Source organism: Cyclopterus lumpus, chromosome 20, assembly GCF_009769545.1.
Source record: "Cyclopterus lumpus isolate fCycLum1 chromosome 20, fCycLum1.pri, whole genome shotgun sequence".
NCBI lineage: Eukaryota > Metazoa > Chordata > Actinopteri > Perciformes > Cyclopteridae > Cyclopterus > Cyclopterus lumpus.
In genome coordinates, this window is record NC_046985.1 from 65,461 (window position 1) to 90,437 (window position 24,977).

The window sequence follows — 24,977 nt, forward strand, 5'->3', positions numbered from 1 at the left end:
GAGCCGGTCTAAAGCAAGAGTCGCTCTACAGCTGGTCTAAAGCCAGAGTCGCTCTAGAGCCGGTCTAAAGCCAGAGTTGAGCTAGAGCCGGTCTAAAGCCAGAGTCGCTCTAGAGCCAGTCTAAAGCAAGAGCCGGTCTAAAGCAAGAGTCGAGCTAGAGCCGGTCTAAAGCAAGAGTCGCTCTAGAGCCGGTCTAAAGCAAGAGCCGGTCTAAAGCAAGAGTCGCTCTACAGCTGGTCTAAAGCCAGAGTCGAGCTAGAGCCGGTCTAAAGCCAGAGCCGAGCTAGAGCCAGACTAAAGCAAGAGCCGGTCTAAAGCAAGAGTCGCTCTACAGCTGGTCTAAAGCCAGAGTCGCTCTACAGCTGGTCTAAAGCCAGAGTCGCTCTAGAGCCGGTCTAAAGCCAGAGTCGCTCTAGAGCCGGTCTAAAGCCAGAGTCGCTCTAGAGCCGGTCTAAAGCCAGAGTCGCTCTAGAGCCGGTCTAAAGCCAGAATCGAGCTAGAGCCGGTCTAAAGCAAGAGTCGCTCTAAAGCCGGACTAAAGCTAGGGCCGGGCCGGAGCCGAGCTAGTGCCAGTCTAAAGCTAGGGCCGGGCCGGAGCCGAGCTAGTGCCAGTCTAAAGCTAGAGCGGGGCCGGAGCCGAGCTAGTGCCAGTCTAAAGCTAGGGCCGGGCCGGAGCCAAGCTAGTGCCAGTCTAAAGCTAGAGCCGGGCCGGAGCCAAGCTAGTGCCAGTCTAAAGCTAGAGCCGGGCCGGAGCCGAGCTAGTGCCAGTCTAAAGCTAGAGCCGGGCCGGAGCCGAGCTAGTGCCAGTCTAAAGCTAGAGCCGGGCCGGAGCCGAGCTAGTGCCAGTCTAAAGCTAGGGCCGGGCTGGAGCCGAGCTAGTGCCAGTCTAAAGCTAGAGCCGGGCCAGAGCCGAGCTAGTGCCAGTCTAAAGCTAGGGCCGGGCCGGAGCCAAGCTAGTGCCAGTCTAAAGCTAGAGCCGGGCCGGAGCCGAGCTAGTGCCAGTCTAAAGCTAGGGCCGGGCTGGAGCCTCTGGGGGACATCACTGAGACCACGTCCATATTTTATTCAGTCTGCGGGGGCAGACTTGAGGACTCGAGCAGGAACTTTCTGTCAAGGACTCGTGATTCTGAATCTGAACCTTTTATTTTTTACCCAGAATGCCATCTGAGGCTCAGTCTCAGGTGCCTCGGGACAGAGGACCGGTCCCTCCAGTCACTCGGGCTGGACGTAGCGCTCAGCTGGCCAAAGCCGCAGCTACAAGCCCCGCCCCCGAGAGGCGGTCTCGTGGGCGACCTCGGAAAGATGGGAGCGGTGTGCCCCCCACACCTCCTCCACCACCTCCATCTCTTACTACTCCACCCTCCAAGTCAAGGAAGAAGTAAGTCTGCATCCCCACTTTCTAAAGTGCTCCTAAAAGCTGGATTTATGGTCAACGTAGGTACCGGCAGATTTTCATTTGTGGTGCAGTCACTTGTGATTTTATTTTACTATTCTCAGTGCTGGCAGCGTAGGATTGTTAGACTTGTGCGATCCAAACGTTTTCTAAAAACTCAAATTCAACCTTATTAAAATGCACAATATGTTTTTATCAAACTAAATATTTGACAAACATATTTGTTGCTGTTTAACCTTTCAAGAATTACTTACTCTGTGGCCTCCTGGTGCACCAATAACAATGGACTTTAGGTCCACGTCGTGGTCCTGGTGAGGCATCCCACAAGAACACGGTTCACATTTAATAGTTAAATGCATTATGAGCTTTGAGAGAGGAAATGAGACTCTGCTCTTTAAACAATTTGAATGTTCCTCGGTCAATTTAGGCTCCTCGAATACTGTTTTGAGATACTTGTACTAAACTGAAGTATTTCCATTTAATGTAACTTTATACATCTAATTCATGACATCTCAGGGAGAAATAAGTACTTTTAACTTCACTCCAGTTATTTGACAATATTAGTTACTACTTACACTAGAATGTAAATCAACTTTAGCCTAATTATTACAATAATGAAGTAGTTAAAATGACTCCAGCTGCATTAGTATGAAACAGTGATGTCATCAGAAATACTAAGTGCTACTGCTTGTTTGTGGTCAGGGTGCGGAGTCGAGGCCGAGCCCCAGGAGGGGATGAAGATCTCATGGACACCACGGAGAAGAACCCCCCCAAGAAGACAGGTGTGTTTCCAGCTGTTGGTGTTTCTGCTTGTGGACTTTGTCTCAATCAGGTTCTGATTTTAAATCAGGAGCTAAGACATCGAAATGATAAACCTCTCTGAGCTTCAGTGTCGGACCAGACCTGTCTTTGGTTCCTTAGTTTGAACAAATGATGCTGTGGACCATGTGGTCCTCAGTATTATTGTATACCTAATTACTTATTGTATCCCTCAGTATTTCTTGTATCCCTCAGTATTTCTTTGGATACCTCCGTATTTATTGCATGACTCAGTATTTATTGAAAATTAGTATTTTATTTCCTGAAAAGGGAGGATAACTGATAGTTCAGGGAGTATAACTGTAGTTCAAGCTGGGGTTCAGATGTTCTTTCTGTTCTAGAGATTGAGCTTCTACAAGGAAAGGGTTCTTTATGACAGAAACCTCTTTTCCTCTTAGTTCTTGTTGGCCTTCAGACCGCCTTAAGTTTTGTTGGCCTTCAGACCACCTTAAGTCTTGTTGGCCTCCAGACCCTCTTAAGTCTTGTAGGCCCTCAGACCCCTTGACCCCAGTGGAGCTCATGTTGGTGTGTTATGATTTATTTGGTGTCCTCAGAGGTGAAGGAGAAGACAACAGGATGCCGTCGGTCCACCTCCAGAAGAAAATCCAACGCAAACCCTGAACCAGACACTGAACCCAGCCAGGACCATCTCAGTCCGGACCCTGACCCGCCTCATCCTGACCCGCCTCATCCTGACCCGCCTCATCCTGACCCCACACTCTCAGAGGCCAGCCCAGATCCAGCTCCTAGTGTTGAGGAGGAGGACAGAACCAGCCTGGCTCCTGCTGCCCCGCCCCCCTCCTCCAGCCCAGGACCAGCTTCCGGTCCTGGGGAAGAACCTCGAGTCAGTTCCCCGTCGCCGGACCTTGACCTGAGCCTGGTTGACAGCCCCAGACCTGCTCCGGATCCTGTGGAGGAGGACTGCCACAGCCCCGGCCCCATGGAGACAGTTACTGTGGAGGCAGAGGTGGGCAGGGCCAGTCGCACAGAGCCGAGTCCCTGCTCCAGTCCTCCGGTCTCCCCCTGCCCCCGACTGGAGGATGAGGTCTCGCTGTCCCCTCTCTTCCAGCTGTTGGAGGACTCTGGGGGCTCGCCCCGCCCCGGCCTGGGACACACCAAAAAACGGTGAGAGCAGTAATCCAGGTTTCTCTTGTTTGTTTCTTTATGTCAACAGGAAGTGCAGAATGTACATCCTGTTAGAATAAAACCTCCTTGAACAGTTTCAAACTAACTTCCCTAAAGTTAGTCCACCACAGATCTCCAGCTGGAACATGAACCTTTATTAGATCCTCCTGTTATGTGTGGGGAGCTCCATAGTGCCCCCTTGAGCGTAGCCCAGCGTTGGGTTTCTCCTAGCGAGGTCACTTGACGACAAAGAACCCTCTTGGAGGTGTGCCCTAAACCCAACAAGGCTGTGCTTTAACCAACTCCTCCGAGAGATTAAACCCGATTGACTTCACATCTGGTCGTTATGATGTTAAGACCTTTGTGAATAAAAGTTATTAAAAGGCAATCTCTCGCCCGCAGACTGAAGCAGTGTGCCTTCTGTTACGGTGGCGAGGAGCCCCCCCTGGGTCAGGGCCGCCTGGTGGTGTTCGGCCCGACGCCTGGTTACATCCCCCTGCACGTCCTCAACCGCCGCGCCTCTTCCGACCGGGACAATGACTGCCACGATCACTGCTACCGAGGAGACCTGGCCCCGTCAACGTAAGTCACCTCACTTCCTGTTTATCCCCTTTCAAAATAAAAGTCAAACCACCCAAATAAGTTTTATTTTAGACTTACTAAGCTTTAGTTTGTCATTGTGATCATTAACTGTGTGTGTCTGTGTCTAGGTGCAGCAGTCCTGAACAGTATGGTGAGTACTCTCTTCATACTAAGACCCGGTTCAGACTACAGGACGTTGAGGCTAATGTTAGCTAGCGTTCACCTGTGGCCGGTTCTAATCTACCTCGGGTTCTTTCTGGAGAACCGAAAACCCGTGTTGACATTGTTTGTTTGGACCTTTTCTAAGCAGTCTTGCTTTGGTTTGCTCTCAAATAACTTTGAGAGAAAGGGTTCTCCTTGTATGTGAGAACCCGATTTTAAAGCTTCTGCTTCTGGGTTTAGGGTATACCTAACCCTGGTGCTGGGAATCCTCCTGAGCTGAAAGCGTTACATTCTTTGTTTTCAAGAAGTAGAACCTGGGGCTCTAGAACCAGTGACTCTAGAACCAGTGGCCCCAGAACCAGTTTCTTTAGAACCAGTGACTCTAGAACCAGTGGCCCTAGAACCAGTGGCCCCATAACCAGTTAATTTAGAACCAGTGGCCCTAGAACCAGTGACTCTAGAACCAGTGGCCCCATAACCAGTTACTTTAGAACCAGTGACTCTAGAACCAGTGGCCCTAGAACCAGTTACTTTAGAACCAGTGGTCCCAGAACCAGTTACTCTAGAACCAGTTACTTTAGAACCAGTGACTCTAGAACCAGTGACTCTAGAACCAGTGGCCCCATAACCAGTTACTTTAGAACCAGTGACTCTAGAACCAGTGACTCTAGAACCAGTGGTCCTAGAACCAGTGGCCCCAGAACCAGTGACTCTAGAACCAGTGACTCTAGAACCAGTTACTTTAGAACCAGTGACTCTAGAACCAGTGACTCTAGAACCAGTTACTTTAGAACCAGTGACTCTAGAACCAGTGACTCTAGAACCAGTGACTCTAGAACCAGTTACTTTAGAACCAGTGACTCTAGAACCAGTGACTCTAGAACCAGTGGCCCCAGAACCAGTGGCCCCAGAACCAGTTTACTGATCTGGTCTGACTGGACAAAGGAAGAGTGAGAACAGATTTCTGGTGGTGTCCTCCTGCAGTCTGATCAGGGTTATTGATCCTGGTGGTCGTGGTGGTCTCCTGCAGTCTGATCAGGGTTATTGATCCTGGTGGTCGTGGTGGTCTCCTGCAGTCTGATCAGGGTTATTGATCCTGGTGGTCGTGGTGGTCTCCTGCAGTCTGATCAGGGTTATTGATCCTGGTGGTGTCCTCCTGCAGTCTGATCAGGGTTATTGATCCTGGTGGTGTCCTCCTGCAGTCTGATCAGGGTTATTGATCCTGGTGGTCGTGGTGGTCTCCTGCAGTCTGATCAGGGTTATTGATCCTGGTGGTCGTGGTGGTTTCCTGCAGTCTGATCAGGGTTATTGATCCTGGTGGTCGTGGTCGTCTCCTGCAGTCTGATCAGGGTTATTGATCCTGGTGGTCGTGGTGGTCTCCTGCAGTCTGATCAGGGTTATTGATCCTGGTGGTCGTGGTGTACTCCTGCAGTCTGATCAGGGTTATTGATCCTGGTGGTCGTGGTGGTCTCCTGCAGTCTGATCAGGCTTATTGATCCTGGTGGTCGTGGTGGTCTCCTGCAGTCTGATCAGGGTTATTGATCCTGGTGGTCGTGGTGGTCTCCTGCAGTCTGATCAAGGTTATTGATCCTGGTGGTCGTGGTGTACTCCTGCAGTCTTTATCAGGGTTATTGATCCTGGTGGTCGTGGTGGTCTCCTGCAGTCTGATCAGGGTTATTGATCCTGGTGGTGTCCTCCTGCAGTCTGATCAGGGTTATTGATCCTGGTGGTCGTGGTGTCCTCCTGCAGTCTAATCAGGGTAATTGATTACTGTGTCACTGTCTGCTCACGTTTCAGACAGGGAGTCTTCCTTAGAGTTTGTGGAGCAACTCGGACCCGTTGGCCTTCCACATGACATCAACGTCCAATCACTGTTCGACCCCACAGGTACAGGAAGTCTTGAATGTTTTCAAAGTTATTGAACTAAAAAAATGACATGTAATGTAATGTATTAGGTTAGAAAATAGTTTAATTGTGTACATCTTGTATTATTTGAAATGAAAATGTTGGATGTCTCCTGGACTCTGTCTGTCATTTAATTAATTTGATCCTTTTAGTTAATGAACAGATTTGTCTGTTGATGGAGTGTTAAATATTCACTCAAACCTAGAGAAGTCTTCCTGATGATGAAAGACAAATATCTTTATATATAATTTACAGTTGATGTGAAACCTGAATATTTTTTTTTTTTGTGTGAAACTTTTGAAATTGCAAATTATTGTGTGCGTTTGTGTGTGTGTGTGTAGGTCAGTGCTGCGCTCACCTGCAGTGTGCAGCCTGGTCAGAGGGGGTGTGTCGTGGCGAGGGCCAATCGCTGCTCTACGTGGACAAAGCCATTGACTCAGGAAGCACACAAGTGGGTTTGTGTTACCTCATAAATATCCACACACTGTATGCAGACTGTCTAAGCTCCGCCCCATCTCTGTCTCCAGGTGTGTGCGTTCTGCCGTCGGCTTGGAGCATCGCTGCGTTGCCAGGAGATGAGCTGTAGGCAGAGCTTCCACTTCCCATGTGCTGCTGCTGCTGGAGTTCACCAGGACTGGACCCACAGACACACACTGTGTACAAGACACTCACACTCCGGTACACACACACACACACTGTGTACAAGACACACACACTCAGGTACACACACACACACACGCACACCGTGTACAAGATGCACACAATTCAATTCAGTTTATTTTATATAACCCAATATCACAAATTACAAATTTGCCTCAGAGGGCTTTACAATCTGTACACATACGACACCCCTGACCTTTGACCTCACATCGGATCAGGATCTTGTGTGTGTGCGTAAATTGCTTTACACACTGTACAAGAAGCAGGACTTTGTGTGTAATTGTGTGTACTTCTGTCCACAGTGTCGTCACAGTGCGTCTTGTGTTCGAGTGGTGATGTCAGCTGTCTGTTGATGTGTTGTTGCTGTGGGAACTGTTACCATGGCAGCTGCCTGGACCCACCTCTGGCCCCCTCCCCCATGTGCCGGGCCGGCTGGCAATGTCCTCAGTGTCGAGTGTGTCAGAGCTGCAGGTAACACACACACACTCTTAGACACACATACACACAATCACACACACACTTACTCACACAGAGACACACACTTGCTGTCGTACAAACAGGAAGTGTCCTTGCTGAGGAAGATTCTTCCACAATAATAATTAAGTGTGTGTGTTTCAGGGTGCAAGGGGATGATGGTGCGTTGCTGGTGTGTGAGCGCTGTGATAAATCCTACCACACACACTGTCTCACACCTCCTCCAGGTGGAACACCGAGCCCCGGCTGGAGATGCAAGGTGAGATGAACACACTCAAATACAACCTGTGTGTGTTTATGTTTGTGTGTTTTAAACCTCTCTCTCTCTCGCTCTCCCCCCCTCCCCAAGAACTGCAGAATCTGTCGCCGCTGTGGTGTGAGGTCATCAGGCCAGTGGGCCAATCACCCGTTTCTATGCGAGTTATGTGACCTGGCCCTGCCCTGCCCGCTCTGCGACCTCGACACACCACAGGACCATGTGATCTGTTCCTGCTGCTACAGGTATGAGCCCACAGTTAGACTTCCTGTTGCTACAGGTATGACCTCACAGTTACACTTCCTGTTGCTACAGGTATGAGCCCACAGTTAGACTTCCTGTTGCTACAGGTATGAGCCCACAGTTACACTTCCTGTTGCTACAGGTATGACCTCACAGTTAGACTTCCTGTTGCTACAGGTATGAGCCCACAGTTAGACTTCATGTTGCTACAGGTATGAGCCCACAGTTAGACTTCATGTTGCTACAGGTATGAGCTCAGTTACACTTCCTGTTGCTACAGGTATGAGCTCAGTTACACTTCCTGTTGCTACAGGTATGAGCTCACAGTTAGACTTCATGTTGCTACAGGTATGAGCCCACAGTTAGACTTCATGTTGCTACAGGTATGAGCTCAGTTACACTTCCTGTTGCTACAGGTATGAGCTCAGTTACACTTCATGTTGCTACAGGTATGAGCTCAGTTACACTTCCTGTTGCTACAGGTATGAGCTCACGGTTACACTTCCTGTTGCTACAGGTATGAGCCCACGGTTAGACTTCCTGTTGCTACAGGTATGAGCTCACGGTTACACTTCCTGTTGCTACAGGTATGAGCCCACGGTTACACTTCCTGTTGCTACAGGTATGAGCTCACGGTTACACTTCCTGTTGCTACAGGTATGAGCCCATAGTTAGACTTCATGTTGCTACAGGTATGAGCTCAGTTACACTTCCTGTTGCTACAGGTATGAGCTCAGTTACACTTCCTGTTGCTACAGGTATGAGCTCACAGTTACACTTCCTGTTGCTACAGGTATGAGCTCAGTTACACTTCCTGTTGCTACAGGTATGAGCTCACAGTTACACTTCCTGTTGCTACAGGTATGAGCTCACAGTTACACTTCCTGTTGCTACAGGTATGAGCTCACAGTTAGACTTCCTGTTGCTACAGGTATGAGCTCACAGTTACACTTCCTGTTGCTACAGGTATGAGCTCACAGTTACACTTCCTGTTGCTACAGGTATGAGCTCACGGTTACACTTCCTGTTGCTACAGGTATGAGCTCAGTTACACTTCCTGTTGCTACAGGTATGAGCTCACGGTTACACTTCCTGTTGCTACAGGTATGAGCTCAGTTACACTTCCTGTTGCTACAGGTATGAGCTCACAGTTACACTTCCTGTTGCTACAGGTATGAGCTCACAGTTACACTTCCTGTTGCTACAGGTATGAGCTCACAGTTAGACTTCCTGTTGCTACAGGTATGAGCTCACAGTTACACTTCCTGTTGCTACAGGTATGAGCTCACAGTTACACTTCCTGTTGCTACAGGTATGAGCTCACAGTTACACTTCCTGTTGCTACAGGTATGAGCTCACAGTTACACTTCCTGTTGCTACAGGTATGAGCTCACAGTTACACTTCCTGTTGCTACAGGTATGAGCTCACAGTTACACTTCCTGTTGCTACAGGTATGAGCTCAGTTACACTTCCTGTTGCTACAGGTATGAGCTCACAGTTAGACTTCCTGTTGCTACAGGTATGAGCTCACAGTTACACTTCCTGTTGCTACAGGTATGAGCTCACAGTTACACTTCCTGTTGCTACAGGTATGAGCTCACAGTTAGACTTCCTGTTGCTACAGGTATGAGCTCACAGTTACACTTCCTGTTGCCACAGGTATGAGCTCAGTTGCACTTCCTGTTGCTACAGGTATGAGCTCACAGTTACACTTCCTGTTGCTACAGGTATGAGCTCACAGTTACACTTCCTGTTGCTACAGGTATGAGCTCACAGTTAGACTTCCTGTTGCCACAGGTATGAGCTTAGTTACACTTCCTGTTGCTACAGGTATGAGCTCAGTTACACTTCCTGTTGCTACAGGTATGAGCTCACAGTTACACTTCCTGTTGCCACAGGTATGAGCTCACAGTTACACTTCCTGTTGCCACAGGTATGAGCTCAGTTGCACTTCCTGTTGGCAGCAGCCTAAATGATCTCTGGGTTTAGGGTTAGACGCTTTATGACTCCACACACCATTTGTCAGGATACAGTCACTGAAATGTGCCGTTCCGATCAAATCTGTGCTCTGGAGGAAATAATGCACATGAATGCTGGGTAATATGGAACAACCTCTCTCTCTCTCTCCTGAGCTGCCGTCGCCCCAAATCCAAACATAAGTCATCTCGTAACACAGAGAGCAGGTCTAGACCGATCTGTGATTCTGAACTCCACAGGGAGCCAGTGCAGAGCAGCTAATACAGGAGTAATGTGATCTCTTTTCTTAGTTTTTGTGAGTACACAAGCTGCAGCATTCTCCAAGGGAGGATGGAGACATGGAATCCGAGTGGACCATGTTCAAAGCCTCTATTGTGGACATGGCCACTAGGAGCTGTGGTCGGTAGGTCATCAGTGCCTGTCGTGGAGTAGGAGATCGATAGGTGGATCAGCGCCTGTTTTACTTCTGCGTCATGGTGAAGTGGTCGTCACCAAAAAAAACTAAGTCGCAGATACAAGCGGCCAAAATAAGTTTTCTCCGTAGGGGGGTTAGGGCTCAGCCTAATGAGTAATTGAGTATCTTCATAACAAACATCTATGGAGTGTTTTCTGTGATTGGTCGGTAATGAATGATGTCGATGCTGATAATACACCATAAAACGATAAAGTCTATTTGAGTTTCTATAAGAAACTTGACTGATTTCTACGCTGCAGAATGATTTAAGATTTACAAACATACACGTTTCAATGTTTGTGTTGGTTCCAGGTGTGTCCATACAGAGTGTATCTTCCAGGCTGGGGAGGGCAGGGCGCGGTCTGAAGATTATGTCTGCACCACGTGCAGGCCTCAAGAAGAGGTTCCAATCCCCCCCACTCCAATCCCATACAGTGCTACGCTGTCCCCGCCCCTCAGTCCCACAGAAGCACCACCTATTATTACCACTCGTAACCCAGTCCAGCTTCTGAGCTCCGAGCCACCACAGAGTCCTGTACCAGCTCCCTCTAGACCTACAGAGCTCCAACAGAGTTCTGCACCAATTTACCTTGAACCCACAGAGCTCCAACAGAGTCCTGCAACATCTCCCTCTGGACCCTCAGAGCTCCAACCGAGTCCTGCACCATCTCCCTCTGGACCCACAGAGCCACCACAGAGTCCTGCACCATCTCCCACTAGACCCACAGAGCTCGAACAGAATCCTGCACCATCTCCCTCTAAACCCACAGCGCTCCAACAGAGTCCTGCACCATCTCCCTCTGGACCCACAGAGCCACCACAGAGTCCTGCACCATCTCCCTCTGGACCGACAGAGCCACCACAGAGTCCTGCACCATCTCCCTCTAGACCCACAGAGCTCCAACAGAGTCCTGCACCATCACACCCTGAACCCACAGAGCTCCAACAGAGTCCTGCACCATCACACCCTGAACCCACAGAGCTCCAACAGAGTCCTGCACCATCACACCCTGAACCCACAGAGCTCCAACAGAGTCCTCCACCATCTCCCTCTAGACCCACAGAGCTCCTAAAGATTCCTGCACCATCTCCCTCTGAGCCCACAGAGTTCCAACAGAGTCCTGCGCTATCTCCTTCTGAATGCACAGAGCTCCAACAGAGTCCTGCACCAACTCCCTCTAGACCCACAGCGCACCAACAGAGTGCTGCACCATCTCCCTCTGAACCCACAGAGCTCCAAAAGAGTCCTGCACCAACTCCCTGTAGACCCACAGCGCTCCAACAGAGTCCTGCACCATCTCCCTCTAGACCCACAGCACTCCAACAGAGTCCTGCACCATCTCCCTCTGGACCCACAGAGCTCCAACAGAGTTCTGCACCATCTCCCTCTAGACCCACAGAGCTCCAACAGAGTCCTGCACCATCTCCCTCTGAACCCACAGAGCTCCAACAGAGTCCTACACCAACTCCCTCTAGACCCACAGCGGTCCAACAGAGTCCTGCGCCATCTCCCTCTGAACCCACAGAGCTCCAACAGAGTCCCGCACCATCTCCCTCTAGACCCACAGAGCTCCAACAGAGTTCTGCACCATCTCCCTCTGGACCCACAGAGCTCCAACAGAGTCCTGCACCATCCCCCTCTGGACCCACAGAGCTCCTACAGAGTCCTGTTTCATCACACTTTGAACCCACAGAGCTCCAACAGAGTCCTGCACCATATCCCTCTAGACCCACAGAGCTCCAACAGAGTCCTGCACCATCTCTCTCTAGACCCACAGAGCTCCAACAGAGTCCTGCACCATCTCCCTCTAGACCCACAGACCTCCAACAGAGTCCTGCACCATCTCTCTCTAGACCCACAGAGCTCCAACCGAGTCCTGCACCATCTCCCTCTGGACCCACAGAGCTCCAACAGAGTCCTGCACCATCTCCCTCTGGACCCACAGACCTCCAACAGAGTCCTGCACCATCTCTCTCTAGACCCACAGAGCTCCAACAGAGTTCTGCACCATCTCCTTCTGAACCCACAGAGCTCCAACCGAGTCCTGCACCATCTCCCTCTGGACCCACAGAGCTCCAACAGAGTCCTCCACCATCTCCCTCTAGACCCACAGAGCTCCTAAAGATTCCTGCACCATCTCCCTCTGAGCCCACAGAGTTCCAACAGAGTCCTGCGCTATCTCCTTCTGAATGCACAGAGTTCCAACAGAGTCCTGCACCATCTCCCTCTAGACCAACAGAGCCACCACAGAGTCCTGCACCATCTCCCTCTGGACCCACAGAGCTCCAACAGAGTCCTCCACCATCTCCCTCTAGACCCACAGAGCTCCTAAAGATTCCTGCACCATCTCCCTCTGAGCCCACAGAGTTCCAACAGAGTCCTGCACCATCTCCGTCTGAACCTACAGAGCTCCAACAAATACGTACACCCTCTCACTCTAATCAACAAGAGCTTCAGGAAAGTCTACTACCCTCTTACCCTGAACTTGCAGAGCTCGAGGAAAGTCCTTCGCAATCTCACCTTGATCCTACAGAGCTCCTAGATTGCCACAATCTGTCTCAATTTAATCAAGCAGAGCTTCAACAAAGACCTACCCTGAATTCCACAGAGGATCAGCTTTTGGCCACAAACTCTCAGAGTCCAATCCAGGATAGTCCCATATCATGTAGCCTTGCACATCCTCCGTGTCAGGCAGGGCTTAGTCCTACCCATGTTCAGCCAGGGCCTGGAGAGCCTAAGCGAAGTACTCCACCACATAGTCCTGCGCAGGGCAGCCTTACGCAGACACAGCGCGGTACACCATGTAGTCCTACTGACATCCTCATCACACAGCCTCAGCACAGTCCCCCACAAAGACGGCATAGTCCGATGCCACATTGTCATGCACAAGTTGACACATCACCTGCACAGAGTCCCACACATGATGCTGAATATACACTGAACCAGGAGAGCCCTAGATCAACCAGCTTTGCTGGGCTGCAATGTGGGCCTTCATGTGACATTTCTACACTGGACCGGGACCTCTCGCCAGTCTGCTGTAGGTCTAAACAGACAGTAAGAAGACACGCCTCACTGAGGCCCATTTCAGCTCCATGTAGCCCATCACCGTCCCCACCCAAAGCCACACAGTGTAGTCGGTCTCTGCCTGCTAGCCCAGTACAGGCTAACTCCACAAAGCCTTTCAAGCCTTTACATCTTAGCCTTCTTCCTGTTCAGCTTGCTACACAGTCAAGAGTCACAAAGGAATGCACCCAAACCAGTACCACAGAGCTGAAGTCCTTGGAGCATAGTCCAATGCAGCTGTGTCCAAATGGCCAAACATTGGAAAGTAGTCCCACCTCTGATCTGTCCATAATGCCCCCTGTTGGCCATGGCACGGATGGCAAACTCCCAAACCAATATACTTCTGTTCAGAGTAGCATTCTTAGCTCTGACCATTCTAGCCCCTATCTCGGGCCTGCCATGCCCATACCAGAAAGCCTTATTTACATTAGGACTTCAATGGAAGACAGTAGCTTAACTTTGTCACCTTGTGCTCATGACAGCCCATCACGCTGCACAGAAGCTATTGAAGGTAGAGCCAGCCCCATACCATTCCAAAATAGCTTAGCTAATGCAAGCCCCAAACTTCCCAGTCAAACGCCTACAAGCCCCTTGAGCTCTGATCAGGCCTGTACTAGCCCCATGCCAGTGGAGACTACAGAGACTAGCTCCTCAACACAACCAACTAGCCCTGGAACGCTAACAGCCAGCTACTCCGCGCAAACAATCAGCCCCTTGACATCACCTGTTAGGCCCTCAACACAACCAGGTAGCCCGTCAGAAGTACTGGCTAGATCCAGCCACCCCATCTTGTGTCAGGACAAGGAGATAGCAGTAGATGTCAACCACAACGGGCATTTTAATCAGTCAAAAACTAGTCCCGGCCATCCTAACTTCTCTCCAAACAGTAGAGTTAATACTAGCCCTACTCATGCTTGCCCAGGCAGCACAGAAGCTAATGGTGCGTACAGTATAATGCGCTCCACACAAGAGAGCACTAGTTCCCTTGTTTGTAGCTTTTCAGAGCTCGCACAGACTCAGGCAAGCCGAAGTCCCAAACATCCTGATCAGTCAAGTCCCTCACATGTTCAAACTACCTGCAGTCCTTCTGCTTCTTTTCTTAGCCCTTCTCCAGTATGGACAAACCCCATGCATACTAGCTTTAGTCCTCCACACTGTAGGCCGACTGATTCTAGCCCAGCTAGTAGTACTGTGTGCCACAGTTCCCACTCTGCTGGCATTACTGATGTCAATAATAGCCACAGTCCCCTAAGGTCTAGTCCTGCTGGTCAAGCTGGTCCTCTTCACATACAAAGCACCTGTAGTAATGCCTACTCAAGCCTAGTCCAAAGTCGGACTCCCTCATTAGCTAGCACGACATCCAGCAGCCCTGCACATGCTACTGTATCTTGTGTGAGCCCACCTCACAGTCCAGCTCAGGCAAGTAAAACATATGGTAGCCCCCATTACAGCCAAGCTCCCGACACTGGAACCAGTTCTGACCTGACTGTGGCACAGCTCAGCCCCTCTTTGACTAGTTCAAGTCTTTATGTGGACATTGTGGCCAGTTCCATAAAACAAAGCTCTGTTCTTCCCAGAGGGGTTCAGCTTAATTCTGGTTGTGTTGTACCTACAGACGGTATTAGGCAGACAAGCCATACACCTGCCAGTTTCCTACGTGATGACTCATCTGCTGTTAGTTCCAACCAGGTTAGCCAGTCCCCAGCTAGTCATCGCCCTATCCCCCACAGGTCTGCAGGTAAAAGTCAACAAAGCCCTGCCTCGGAAGGCCCCTTGTATCAAAGACCAGCCACCCCTGTTGCTACTTCCCCTCTGGCTGGTCCGAGCCATGCAAGCACTGTCCATTCAAGTCCCTCTCAGGATTACACGGCGATGCCTAGTACTAGCCACATTAGTGAAACTCCCTCACAAGTTTGCCCTACTCAGGCTAGCTATGTGCACAGTAGCCCAGTTGCACCAGAGGCTAGTCCCAGTTCTGAACCAGGTAGCCCTATGAGGTGTGAGGCTGCCGCTGGTCCACATTCAGTTAGTCCTGTTGTTGCTACCCATGGGCAGTCTGAAACCAGCCCTAGTCCTGGTCTTACTAGGCTTGTCCTGCCTGATGTTGGTCCTCGTCCTGAAGGCCACTTTGTTTCCAGCCCCCAGCAACACACAACCGAGAGGGAGTCTTCAGTCACTGTGGGTGAGTATCAGCGAGACTTTTACTATACAACGTGTCAAGTATGGCATTGACATCGAACAGTGTGGTTTGGGTGTTTGTTACAGTTTATAACTTTGTCTTTCTCTAGATGTCAGCATGGTGGAGGAGCAGGAAAAGACAACTGAAGAGAAGGAGGAGATGCAGGAGAAGCCTCACCAGACCACAAAGGAGAGTCCAGAGGATGGAGGAGAACCGGACCAGGTGGAGGAGGAGGATCAGCATTGCAGTTCAGACTGTCCCCCTTCAGGTAGGAAGCAGAAGAATGGAGTTCGGATTGATCAAGGCTATGTGATTGCAGCTGCTCATCAACACTCAGAATAACATCATCCAAATTAGGCATCAATACGGCACCATAGATATTTATATAATGTGTGATTTTATTTTAAAATGATATAAACTCACCATCATATAAGACGTTTACTCTACAGACGCATACAATAATGTTTTCCAACGTTGAGGTTCACCCTCCGCCCGCCAGGACGTTGGTTGAACCTCAACGTTGATATGTATATAAACATGAATACACGGTATTCGTCATTTTGAGTTTGAGTAATTCAGTTCTTTGCATTGACGTTGTTTGTAACCATCCGCATGTAAAAGTAGCCTTGCGTTTGGTGTAAACTCCATCATAATGTTCATCTGAGTTAAGGTGAACTGAAATGTGTTTCTTCTTCTCTCTGAAGGAGTCCAGCTGGGATCTTTTCTCAATGAAGACCCTCAGTCAGCTCCTCCCATCCCTCCACTCAGCACACCACACTCGGCCTTACCTCTCCAACAGCCCTCCTACTTTCCCCCGTCTTCACCTCCTGCCTCCCCCCTCAACTCACCACAGTCTCCTCCTCCTCCGAGAGCTGGCTCTCTGGAGGCCTCTCCTCACAGGACTGCCTTACTCCTCTCCTGCTCCCCCAATATCCTGCCTTCCCCCGTCCTTCCTCTGGAAGAGGAACCGAGCTATCAAAGTAAAGCCGTGATGGGGGAGGCGGGGCTAGAGGACAAACCGCTTTTCTGTCCTGTGTCATCAGCGGATGATGACAGCCAATCACAGAGTCAGTTTGAACTCACCAAAGATAAGCACCAATCACATTCTGAGCCTTTAGGGAGGGAGGAGGAGGAGCCAATAGCTACAGACATCGCCACTTCCGAGGGGGTTGCTGGGCAACAGCCAATGAGGGAGATGCAGGATGCCGAGGAGGAGGAGGAACAAGGAAAGGCTGCGAGCGCCGAGCAGGAGGACCAATTGGAAGTGGAGGAGGAGCCAGTTAGCCCTATACTGGAGCTGGACTTAGACATTGAGGTGATGGCGCTGATGACCTCCTCATCTCCTCCCCCCTCCCTCCTGCATCTCTCCTCCCCTAGCCCACCTACCTTCTCCCGTCGGGGGACGAGTCGGACTCTCAGACCTCCCTGCTCGTCCAGGCCTTTGGACGACCTCTCCATCCGTCTCAGGCAGTCTCCCTTCTCCACTGAGGCCTCTCCCGAGACCTCTCCTGCCAGATCTTCCGTAACTCCGCCTCCTCTCTCCCCGTCCTCAACTCCTCTCCAGTACTCCCCACCAGCCAGGGAGTCGTCGCCTCTTTCAAAGGTAAACAAGAGACTCCTCCTAGTAACTAGTGTACAGGACACACATTTTGGTCACGGCTTGGTACGTTTTTGGTAAAATAGTAAAAATGCAGAAAATAACTTTTTGTATACATTTAGAAAATATTAACAGTTCATTGGCCATAATTCTTACTTTAACAGTTTATATATATTTGTATACACAGTAATACTCTAGAGCAGTGGTTCTCAAACTTTTTCTTTAACGCCCCACTTTGGGGGAAGAATAATGTTCGTGGCCCAACAAAATTGTAACAAAATGGTCCATTCTGAATTTTTATTGAAATAACTTTTTGTGACTCCTCCATCAGTTATTTTTCAAATAATAGAATAAGAAAATTGCAATCGCTTTCAAGTAAACCAGATTGCTCCATCAGACAAAAACAAATAAAATGTGCAATCACTTTGTTAGAACAATGCAAATAAAGTTCCATCTGTGAAAAAGCTGCAAAAACTAATGCCGGGACGGGCATTTTTCCCTCGTGGAGTGCGCGACGTGGGAAATTACGCTTTGCGAATACTTCACCGGTTCCTGTATCCACGGTGCGGTGCGGACGACACGCTCGACAACATGCATCGTGTTACTCTACGTGAAGTGTAGACCATACACAAGTAGATGAAATGAAATAAAATGTATTAAATAAAGTAAATAAATAATCCCCCCCACCCAAAGAGAAAAAAATAAAAAGGTTGGTGCATAGGATGATGGCACAATGACACAACGCATAATGTAATTCAGAGCTCCAAATAGTTAGTCCTATGGTATCGTCAGTGTTGTACCCATGTACTCCAAATAAGGCTGCCAGATATTCAAAAATAACTTATATTTCTTTCTGAGACTATACCTAATCTTTTCAAGAGAAATACAACTGTTCATTTCCACAGACCATCTATCTATAAGAGGGGAATCAGACTTCCAGGTCATTGCTATACATTTCCTGGCCACACATAAAGCAATTTCTGCTAATTTAATTTGGAGCTTCGTCAAAGACCCGTTGAAAGTCGTGAAGTTCCCCAGTAATCATAGCTCTGGATCCAATGGAAAGGTAACCCCCTGTGATCTTAGTTAAGGCATTACAAAAGTCATACCAAAAGGTCCTCACCTTTTGTGCAACACCAGGTACATTGTAGGAAGGAGCCAACCTCTCTACCACATCTGAAGCACATTTCTCACAATTCAGGTTTGGATTTATGTAGCTTCTGTGGGGTGAGGTACAGTTGATGAAGAACATTATAATGCACAAGTCTGTACAGGGCATTAACCGTTGCTGACAAACTGACCACAGGTGTTCATCAATTGCTATATTCCAATATTCCTGATTCCCATCTCATCCTGGATCGGTGTAATCCTGGGCCCTTATTCAGCAACATGGAGTACATTTTAGAAATAATTTTGTACACATTTCCCTCATGTAGCAATTTGTCCACATTAGTTAACACAGGTAAAGTCATTTCATGGCCCAGGTTGGTTCTCAAAAAAGATCTTAACTGGAGGTAACAAAAGAAAGTTCATACTTTCTCTTCAGTTCTTCAAAAGACATGAGACGTCCTTTATCAAAGCAATCTTACAGATGCTGGATTCCCGTCATGCCAAGTCTCCAGAATCTTATTATTTAGAGTCATGGGTACAAGTTTATTTTGTCTTAGAGGTGTTTTTGGTGACATTTTCAAATTCAACTAAAGATTTTTTTTTTAAACTACATACCATATTTTAATAAAATGTTTCAACATAGGATTATCGGTCCTGTTGGATATGTTTTAGGAGTTCCATTTATGAATCAAATCACTGGAAGTTCCTACTTTCAGAGGATGAAGTCCAATTTGTATCCAAGAGGGGCAGCGTCATCGTCAAAAAGTGACGAAATACTGACGCTAAATAATATCCTTTGAAATTGGGCTGTCGAAAAAAAAAAACTCCTAGACTATAGTCCCATGTTAGTTTTTCCATTACATTACATATCATTTAGCTGACGTTTTTATCCAACGCGAATTACAATTGACACTATTGGTATTTTACAGTTCCATAAAAATGTGTTTTGAGTGTTTTAAAAAAGGTTTGATGTAATGGAACGGGTAAGGACTGGAAAAGATACTGCAACCTCAGGAGAATAGTCATTTTCACACAAATTAGAGTAATGAGTAGTTTCCTCCATCTGTTTAGATCTTCCTCAACTTTACTCAGCAATGGGAGGGAATTAAATTTGTTATTATTGATATTATTATTGTCTATAGTTATTCCTAGATATTTAATATTCTGGAGCCACTTAAATGGGGTTGTTTGTTGGTGTTCGGTGTGATCAAAGTTCGTGAGTGGAATAATTTCACTTTTTCCCAAATTGACCTTGTATCCTGAAATAGCACCATAGGTGTTTAGCAGCGTCTGCAATTTAGTTAACTGGCTCCATTAGATACAGAATGACATCATCTGCCAAGAGATTAATTTTATGATTTATTTGGTCCACTCTGAACCCCTTTATATCTAGATCCCATCTAATTGCTTCAGCAAGTGGTTCAATAGCCAGGATCAAGAGTCCTGGAGACAGGGGCAGCCCTGTCGACTCCATCTACTCAAGGGAGATGCTGTCGAAGTCTGTCCATTTGTGGTAATTTTGGCTCTGTGTTTATGGTAAAGGTTTTCACCCAATTGATAAACAAATGGCCAAATCCAAACTTTGAATGTATACAGCCACTCTAGCCTATCAAAGGCCTTTTCAGCAGTCCTCAGTGTTTTCTCCTCTTAGTAACGTGTCCTCAGTGTTTTCTCCTCCTAGTATCGTGTCCTCAGTGTTTTCTCCTCCTAGTTACGTGTCCTCAGTGTTTTCTCCTCCTAGTAACGTGTCCTCAGTGTTTTCTCCTAGTAACGTGTCCTCAGTGTTTTCTCCTCCTAGTATCGTGTCCTCAGTGTTTTCTCCTCCTAGTTACGTGTCCTCGTTGCTTTCTCCTAGTAACATGTCCTCAGTGTTTTCTCCTCCTAGTATCGTGTCCTCAGTGTTTTCTCCTCCTAGTTACGTGTCCTCGTTGCTTTCTCCTAGTAACATGTCCTCAGTGTTTTCTCCTCCTAGTATCGTGTCCTCAGTGTTTTCTCCTAGTATCGTGTCCTCGGTGTTTTCTCCTCCTAGTATCGTGTCCTCAGTGTTTTCTCCTCCTAGTAACGTGTCCTCAGTGTTTTCTCCTAGTAACGTGTCCTCAGTGTTTTCTCCTAGTAACGTGTCCTCAGTGTTTTCTCCTCTTAGTAACGTGTCCTCAGTGTTTTCTCCTAGTAACGTGTCCTCAGTGTTTTCTCCTAGTAACGTGTCCTCAGTGTTTTCTCCTAATATCGTGTCCTCAGTGTTTTCTCCTCCTAGTAACGTGTCCTCAGTGTTTTCTCCTAGTAATGTGTCCTCAGTGTTTTCTCCTCCTAGTAACGTGTCCTCAGTGTTTTCTCCTAGTAACGTGTCCTCAGTGTTTTCTCCTCTTAGTAACGTGTCCTCAGTGTTTTCTCCTAGTAACATGTCCTCAGTGTTTTCTCCTAGTAACGTGTCCTCAGTGTTTTCTCCTCCTAGTAATGTGTCCTCAGTGTTTTCTCCTAGTATCGTGTCCTCAGTGTTTTCTCCTAGTATCGTGTCCTCAGTGTTTTCTCCTCCTAGTAACGTGTCCTCAGTGTTTTCTCCTAGTAACGTGTCCTCAGTGTTTTCTCCTAGTAACATGTCCTCAGTGTTTTCTCCTAGTAACGTGTCCTCAGTGTTTTCTCCTCCTAGTAATGTGTCCTCAGTGTTTTCTCCTAGTATCGTGTCCTCAGTGTTTTCTCCTAGTATCGTGTCCTCAGTGTTTTCTCCTCCTAGTAACGTGTCCTCAGTGTTTTCTCCTAGTAACGTGTCCTCAGTGTTTTCTCCTCCTAGTAACGTGTCCTCAGTGTTTTCTCCTAGTAACGTGTCCTCAGTGTTTTCTCCTCCTAGTAACGTGTCCTCAGTGTTTTCTCCTCTTAGTAACGTGTCCTCAGTGTTTTCTCCTAGTAACGTGTCCTCAGTGTTTTCTCCTCTTAGTAACGTGTCCTCAGTGTTTTCTCCTCCTAGTAACGTGTCCTCAGTGTTTTCTCCTCCTAGTAACGTGTCCTCAGTGTTTTCTCCTAGTAACGTGTCCTCAGTGTTTTCTCCTCTTAGTAACGTGTCCTCAGTGTTTTCTCCTAGTAACATGTCCTCAGTGTTTTCTCCTAGTAACGTGTCCTCAGTGTTTTCTCCTCCTAGTAACGTGTCCTCAGTGTTTTCTCCTAGTATCGTGTCCTCAGTGTTTTCTCCTAGTATCGTGTCCTCAGTGTTTTCTCCTCCTAGTAACGTGTCCTCAGTGTTTTCTCCTAGTAACGTGTCCTCAGTGTTTTCTCCTCCTAGTAACGTGTCCTCAGTGTTTTCTCCTAGTAACGTGTCCTCAGTGTTTTCTCCTCTTAGTAACGTGTCCTCAGTGTTTTCTCCTAGTAACGTGTCCTCAGTGTTTTCTCCTCTTAGTAACGTGTCCTCAGTGTTTTCTCCTAGTATCGTGTCCTCAGTGTTTTCTCCTCCTAGTAACGTGTCCTCAGTATTTTCTCCTAGTAACGTGTCCTCAGTGTTTTCTCCTAGTAACGTGTCCTCAGTGTTTTCTCCTCCTAGTAACGTGTCCTCAGTGTTTTCTCCTCCTAGTAACGTGTCCTCAGTGTTTTCTCCTAGTAACGTGTCCTCAGTGTTTTCTCCTCTTAGTAACGTGTCCTCAGTGTTTTCTCCTAGTAACGTGTCCTCAGTGTTTTCTCCTCTTAGTAACGTGTCCTCAGTGTTTTCTCCTAGTATCGTGTCCTCAGTGTTTTCTCCTCCTAGTAACGTGTCCTCAGTATTTTCTCCTAGTAACGTGTCCTCAGTGTTTTCTCCTAGTAACGTGTCCTCAGTGTTTTCTCCTCCTAGTAACGTGTCCTCAGTGTTTTCTCCTAGTAACGTGTCCTCAGTGTTTTCTCCTCCTAGTAACGTGTCCTCAGTGTTTTCTCCTCTTAGTAACGTGTCCTCAGTGTTTTCTCCTAGTAACGTGTCCTCAGTGTTTTCTCCTCTTAGTAACGTGTCCTCAGTGTTTTCTCCTCCTAGTATCGTGTCCTCAGTGTTTTCTCCTAGTAACGTGTCCTCAGTGTTTTCTCCTCTTAGTAACGTGTCCTCAGTGTTTTCTCCTAGTAACGTGTCCTCAGTGTTTTCTCCTCTTAGTAACGTGTCCTCAGTGTTTTCTCCTAGTATCGTGTCCTCAGTGTTTTCTCCTCCTAGTTACGTGTCCTCGTTGCTTTCTCCTAGTAACATCTTTTCTGTGTTCTAATCCCAGTGACGTCCCTTTGAAAAGAAAGAAAGTCTTCCCCTCCCAATGACTTCTCCTCGTTTTCCGCTCTCGGACGTGTCCTCCTTGTTTTCTCTCCCAGTGTCCTCCTGGTGATTGACCTCTCCTGCTATATTTTCTCTCCCCAGGCTCCTCCCATCACTGTGCTCCCCCTAACACCTAAAATTGGAATGGGGAAACCGGCCATCTCCAAGAGGAAGTTCTCCCCCGGCAGAGCCAGGCTCAAACAAGTTTGTGACCTTTGACCTCTGCTTTGGTGTCAGTTTAGTTTTAACATCATGATCTATTTTGTATTAATTATTTGTGTATGTATACACACATTTAATGTCTTTTTATATTTATCCTGTCATTTGTAATTTAATAAAATATGTATGTACTACGAGATCTTACGTGTAAACCAAGTCAAATTCCATGTATGTGCACACCTACATGGCCAATAAAGCTGATTCATATATATATATATATATATATATATATATATATATATATATATATATATATATATATATATATATATATATATATATATATATATATATATATACCTTGATGTTTTGCCGTGCCTGTTAAATTCATGTTGCTGCATTATGTCCTTCTCTCCTTCCTTCCCCCCCCCCCCCCCCCCCCCCCCAAACTCAGGGTTCATGGTGGAGTAATCGCAGGGTGGTCAGCCCCCCCTCGTCTTCCCAGGATTCCATGGGCGATACCGTGTGGGACAGCCTCAAGCCCCGCCTACCGGAGCCCCCCCTCTGGAGCATGAAAGTGGTAAAGCACCCCCCCTCTGATATCTGCAGTGGTGTATATTAATTCAATGATTGATTTTAACATTCTCTCCCACCTTCACCCCTCGTTCCCTTCCTCACTTCCTCTCCCACCTTCACCCCTCGTTCCCTTCCTCACTTCCTCTCCCACCTTCACCCCTCGTTCGCTTCCTCACTTCCCCTCCCACCTTCACCCCTCGTTCCCTTCCTCACTTCCTCTCACACCTTCACCCCTCGTTCCCTTCCTCACTTCCCCTCCCACCTTCACCCCTCGTTCCCTTCCTCACTTCCCCTCCCACCTTCACCCCTCGTTCCCTTCCTCACTTCCCCTCCCACCTTCACCCCTCGTTCCCTTCCTCACTTCCCCTCCCACCTTCACCCCTCGTTCCCTTCCTCACTTCCCCTCCCACCTTCACCCCTCGTTCCCTTCCTCACTTCCCCTCCCACCTTCACCCCTCGTTCCCTTCCTCACTTCCCCTCCCACCTTCACCCCTCTTTCCCTTCCTCACTTCCCCTCCCACCTTCACCCCTCGTTCCCTTCCTCACTTCCTCTCACACCTTCACCCCTCGTTCCCTTCCTCACTTTCTCTCCCACCTTCACCCCTCGTTCGCTTCCTCACTTCCCCTCCCACCTTCACCCCTCGTTCCCTTCCTCACTTCCCCTCCCACCTTCACCCCTCGTTCCCTTCCTCACTTCCCCTCCCACCTTCACCCCTCGTTCCCTTCCTCACTTCCTCTCACACCTTTCCCCCTCGTTCCCTTCCTCACATCCTCTCTTACCTTCACCCTTCACCCCTCGTTCCCTTCCTCACTTCCCCTCCCACCTTCACCCCTCGTTCCCTTCCTCACTTCCCCTCCCACCTTCACCCCTCGTTCCCGTCCTCACTTCCTCTCCCACCTTCACCCCTCGTTCCCTTCCTCACTTCCTCTCCCACCTTCACCCCTCGTTCCCTTCCTCACTTCCTCTCCCACCTTCACCCCTTGTTCCCTTCCTCACTTCCTCTCCCACCTTCACCCTTCATTCCTTTTCTCATTTCCTCTCCACCTTTACCCCTCGTTCCCTTCCCCATCTCCCCCCTCTCAGGGTCGTGGTTCAGGGTTTCCGGGGAGGAGGCGGTCCAGAGGAGGTGGTCTTGGAGGAGGAAGAGGAGGAAGAGGAAGGAGCCGGCTGAAGACTCAGGACAGTCTGACTGTGTCACCTGGAGTAAGAGCACACACACACACACACACACACACACACACACACACACACACACACACACACACACACACACACACACACACACACACACACACACACACACACACGGACGGACGGACACGCAACACACAAAGATACACGCAACACACAAAGATACACGCAACACACAAAGATACACGCAACACACAAAGATACACGCAACACACAAAGATACACGCAACACACAAAGATACACGCAGAACACAAAGATACACGCAACACACAAAGATACACGCAGAACACAAAGATACACGCAGAACACACAAAGATACACGCAACACACAAAGATACACGCAGAACACAAAGATACACGCAGAACACAAAGATACACGCAGCACACAAAGATACACGCAGCACACAAAGATACACGCGACACACAAAGATACACGCGACACACAAAGATACACGTAGGTACACGCAGCACACAAAGATACACGCAGCACACAAAGATACACGCGACACACAAAGATACACAAAGGTACACGCAGCACACAAAGATACACAAAGATACACGCAACACACAAAGATACACGCGACACACAAAGATACACAAAGGTACACGCAGCACACAAAGATACACAAAGATACACGCAACACACAAAGATACACGCAACACACAAAGATACACAAAGATACACGCAACACACAAAGATACACGCAGGTACACGCAGCACACAAAGATACACAAAGATACACGCAACACACAAAGATACACGCAGGTACACGCAACACACAAAGATACACAAAGA

The 24,977-nt window shown here is 48.3% G+C and overlaps 1 protein-coding gene across 11 annotated transcripts in view; it reads left to right on the top strand.

Moving 5' to 3' along the window:
* The window catches only part of LOC117749363 (histone-lysine N-methyltransferase 2C-like), an 83,420-nt gene that overhangs the window by 1,381 nt on the left and 57,062 nt on the right, over positions 1–24,977 (top strand). For all 11 annotated transcript variants that reach the window (XM_034559793.1, XM_034559798.1, XM_034559796.1 and 8 more), the window contains exons 2-18: positions 1,157–1,378; positions 2,096–2,175; positions 2,767–3,337; positions 3,740–3,919; positions 4,048–4,070; positions 5,879–5,968; positions 6,328–6,437; positions 6,514–6,664; positions 6,949–7,117; positions 7,265–7,379; positions 7,470–7,621; positions 10,364–15,297; positions 15,404–15,562; positions 15,999–16,897; positions 22,356–22,457; positions 22,867–22,992; positions 24,073–24,192. In XM_034559793.1, coding sequence (XP_034415684.1) covers positions 1,158–1,378; positions 2,096–2,175; positions 2,767–3,337; positions 3,740–3,919; positions 4,048–4,070; positions 5,879–5,968; positions 6,328–6,437; positions 6,514–6,664; positions 6,949–7,117; positions 7,265–7,379; positions 7,470–7,621; positions 10,364–15,297; positions 15,404–15,562; positions 15,999–16,897; positions 22,356–22,457; positions 22,867–22,992; positions 24,073–24,192 — 8,202 coding nt within the window. In that variant the 5' untranslated portion in view covers position 1,157. The remainder of the gene's footprint in view (positions 1–1,156; positions 1,379–2,095; positions 2,176–2,766; positions 3,338–3,739; positions 3,920–4,047; positions 4,071–5,878; positions 5,969–6,327; positions 6,438–6,513; positions 6,665–6,948; positions 7,118–7,264; positions 7,380–7,469; positions 7,622–10,363; positions 15,298–15,403; positions 15,563–15,998; positions 16,898–22,355; positions 22,458–22,866; positions 22,993–24,072; positions 24,193–24,977) is intronic.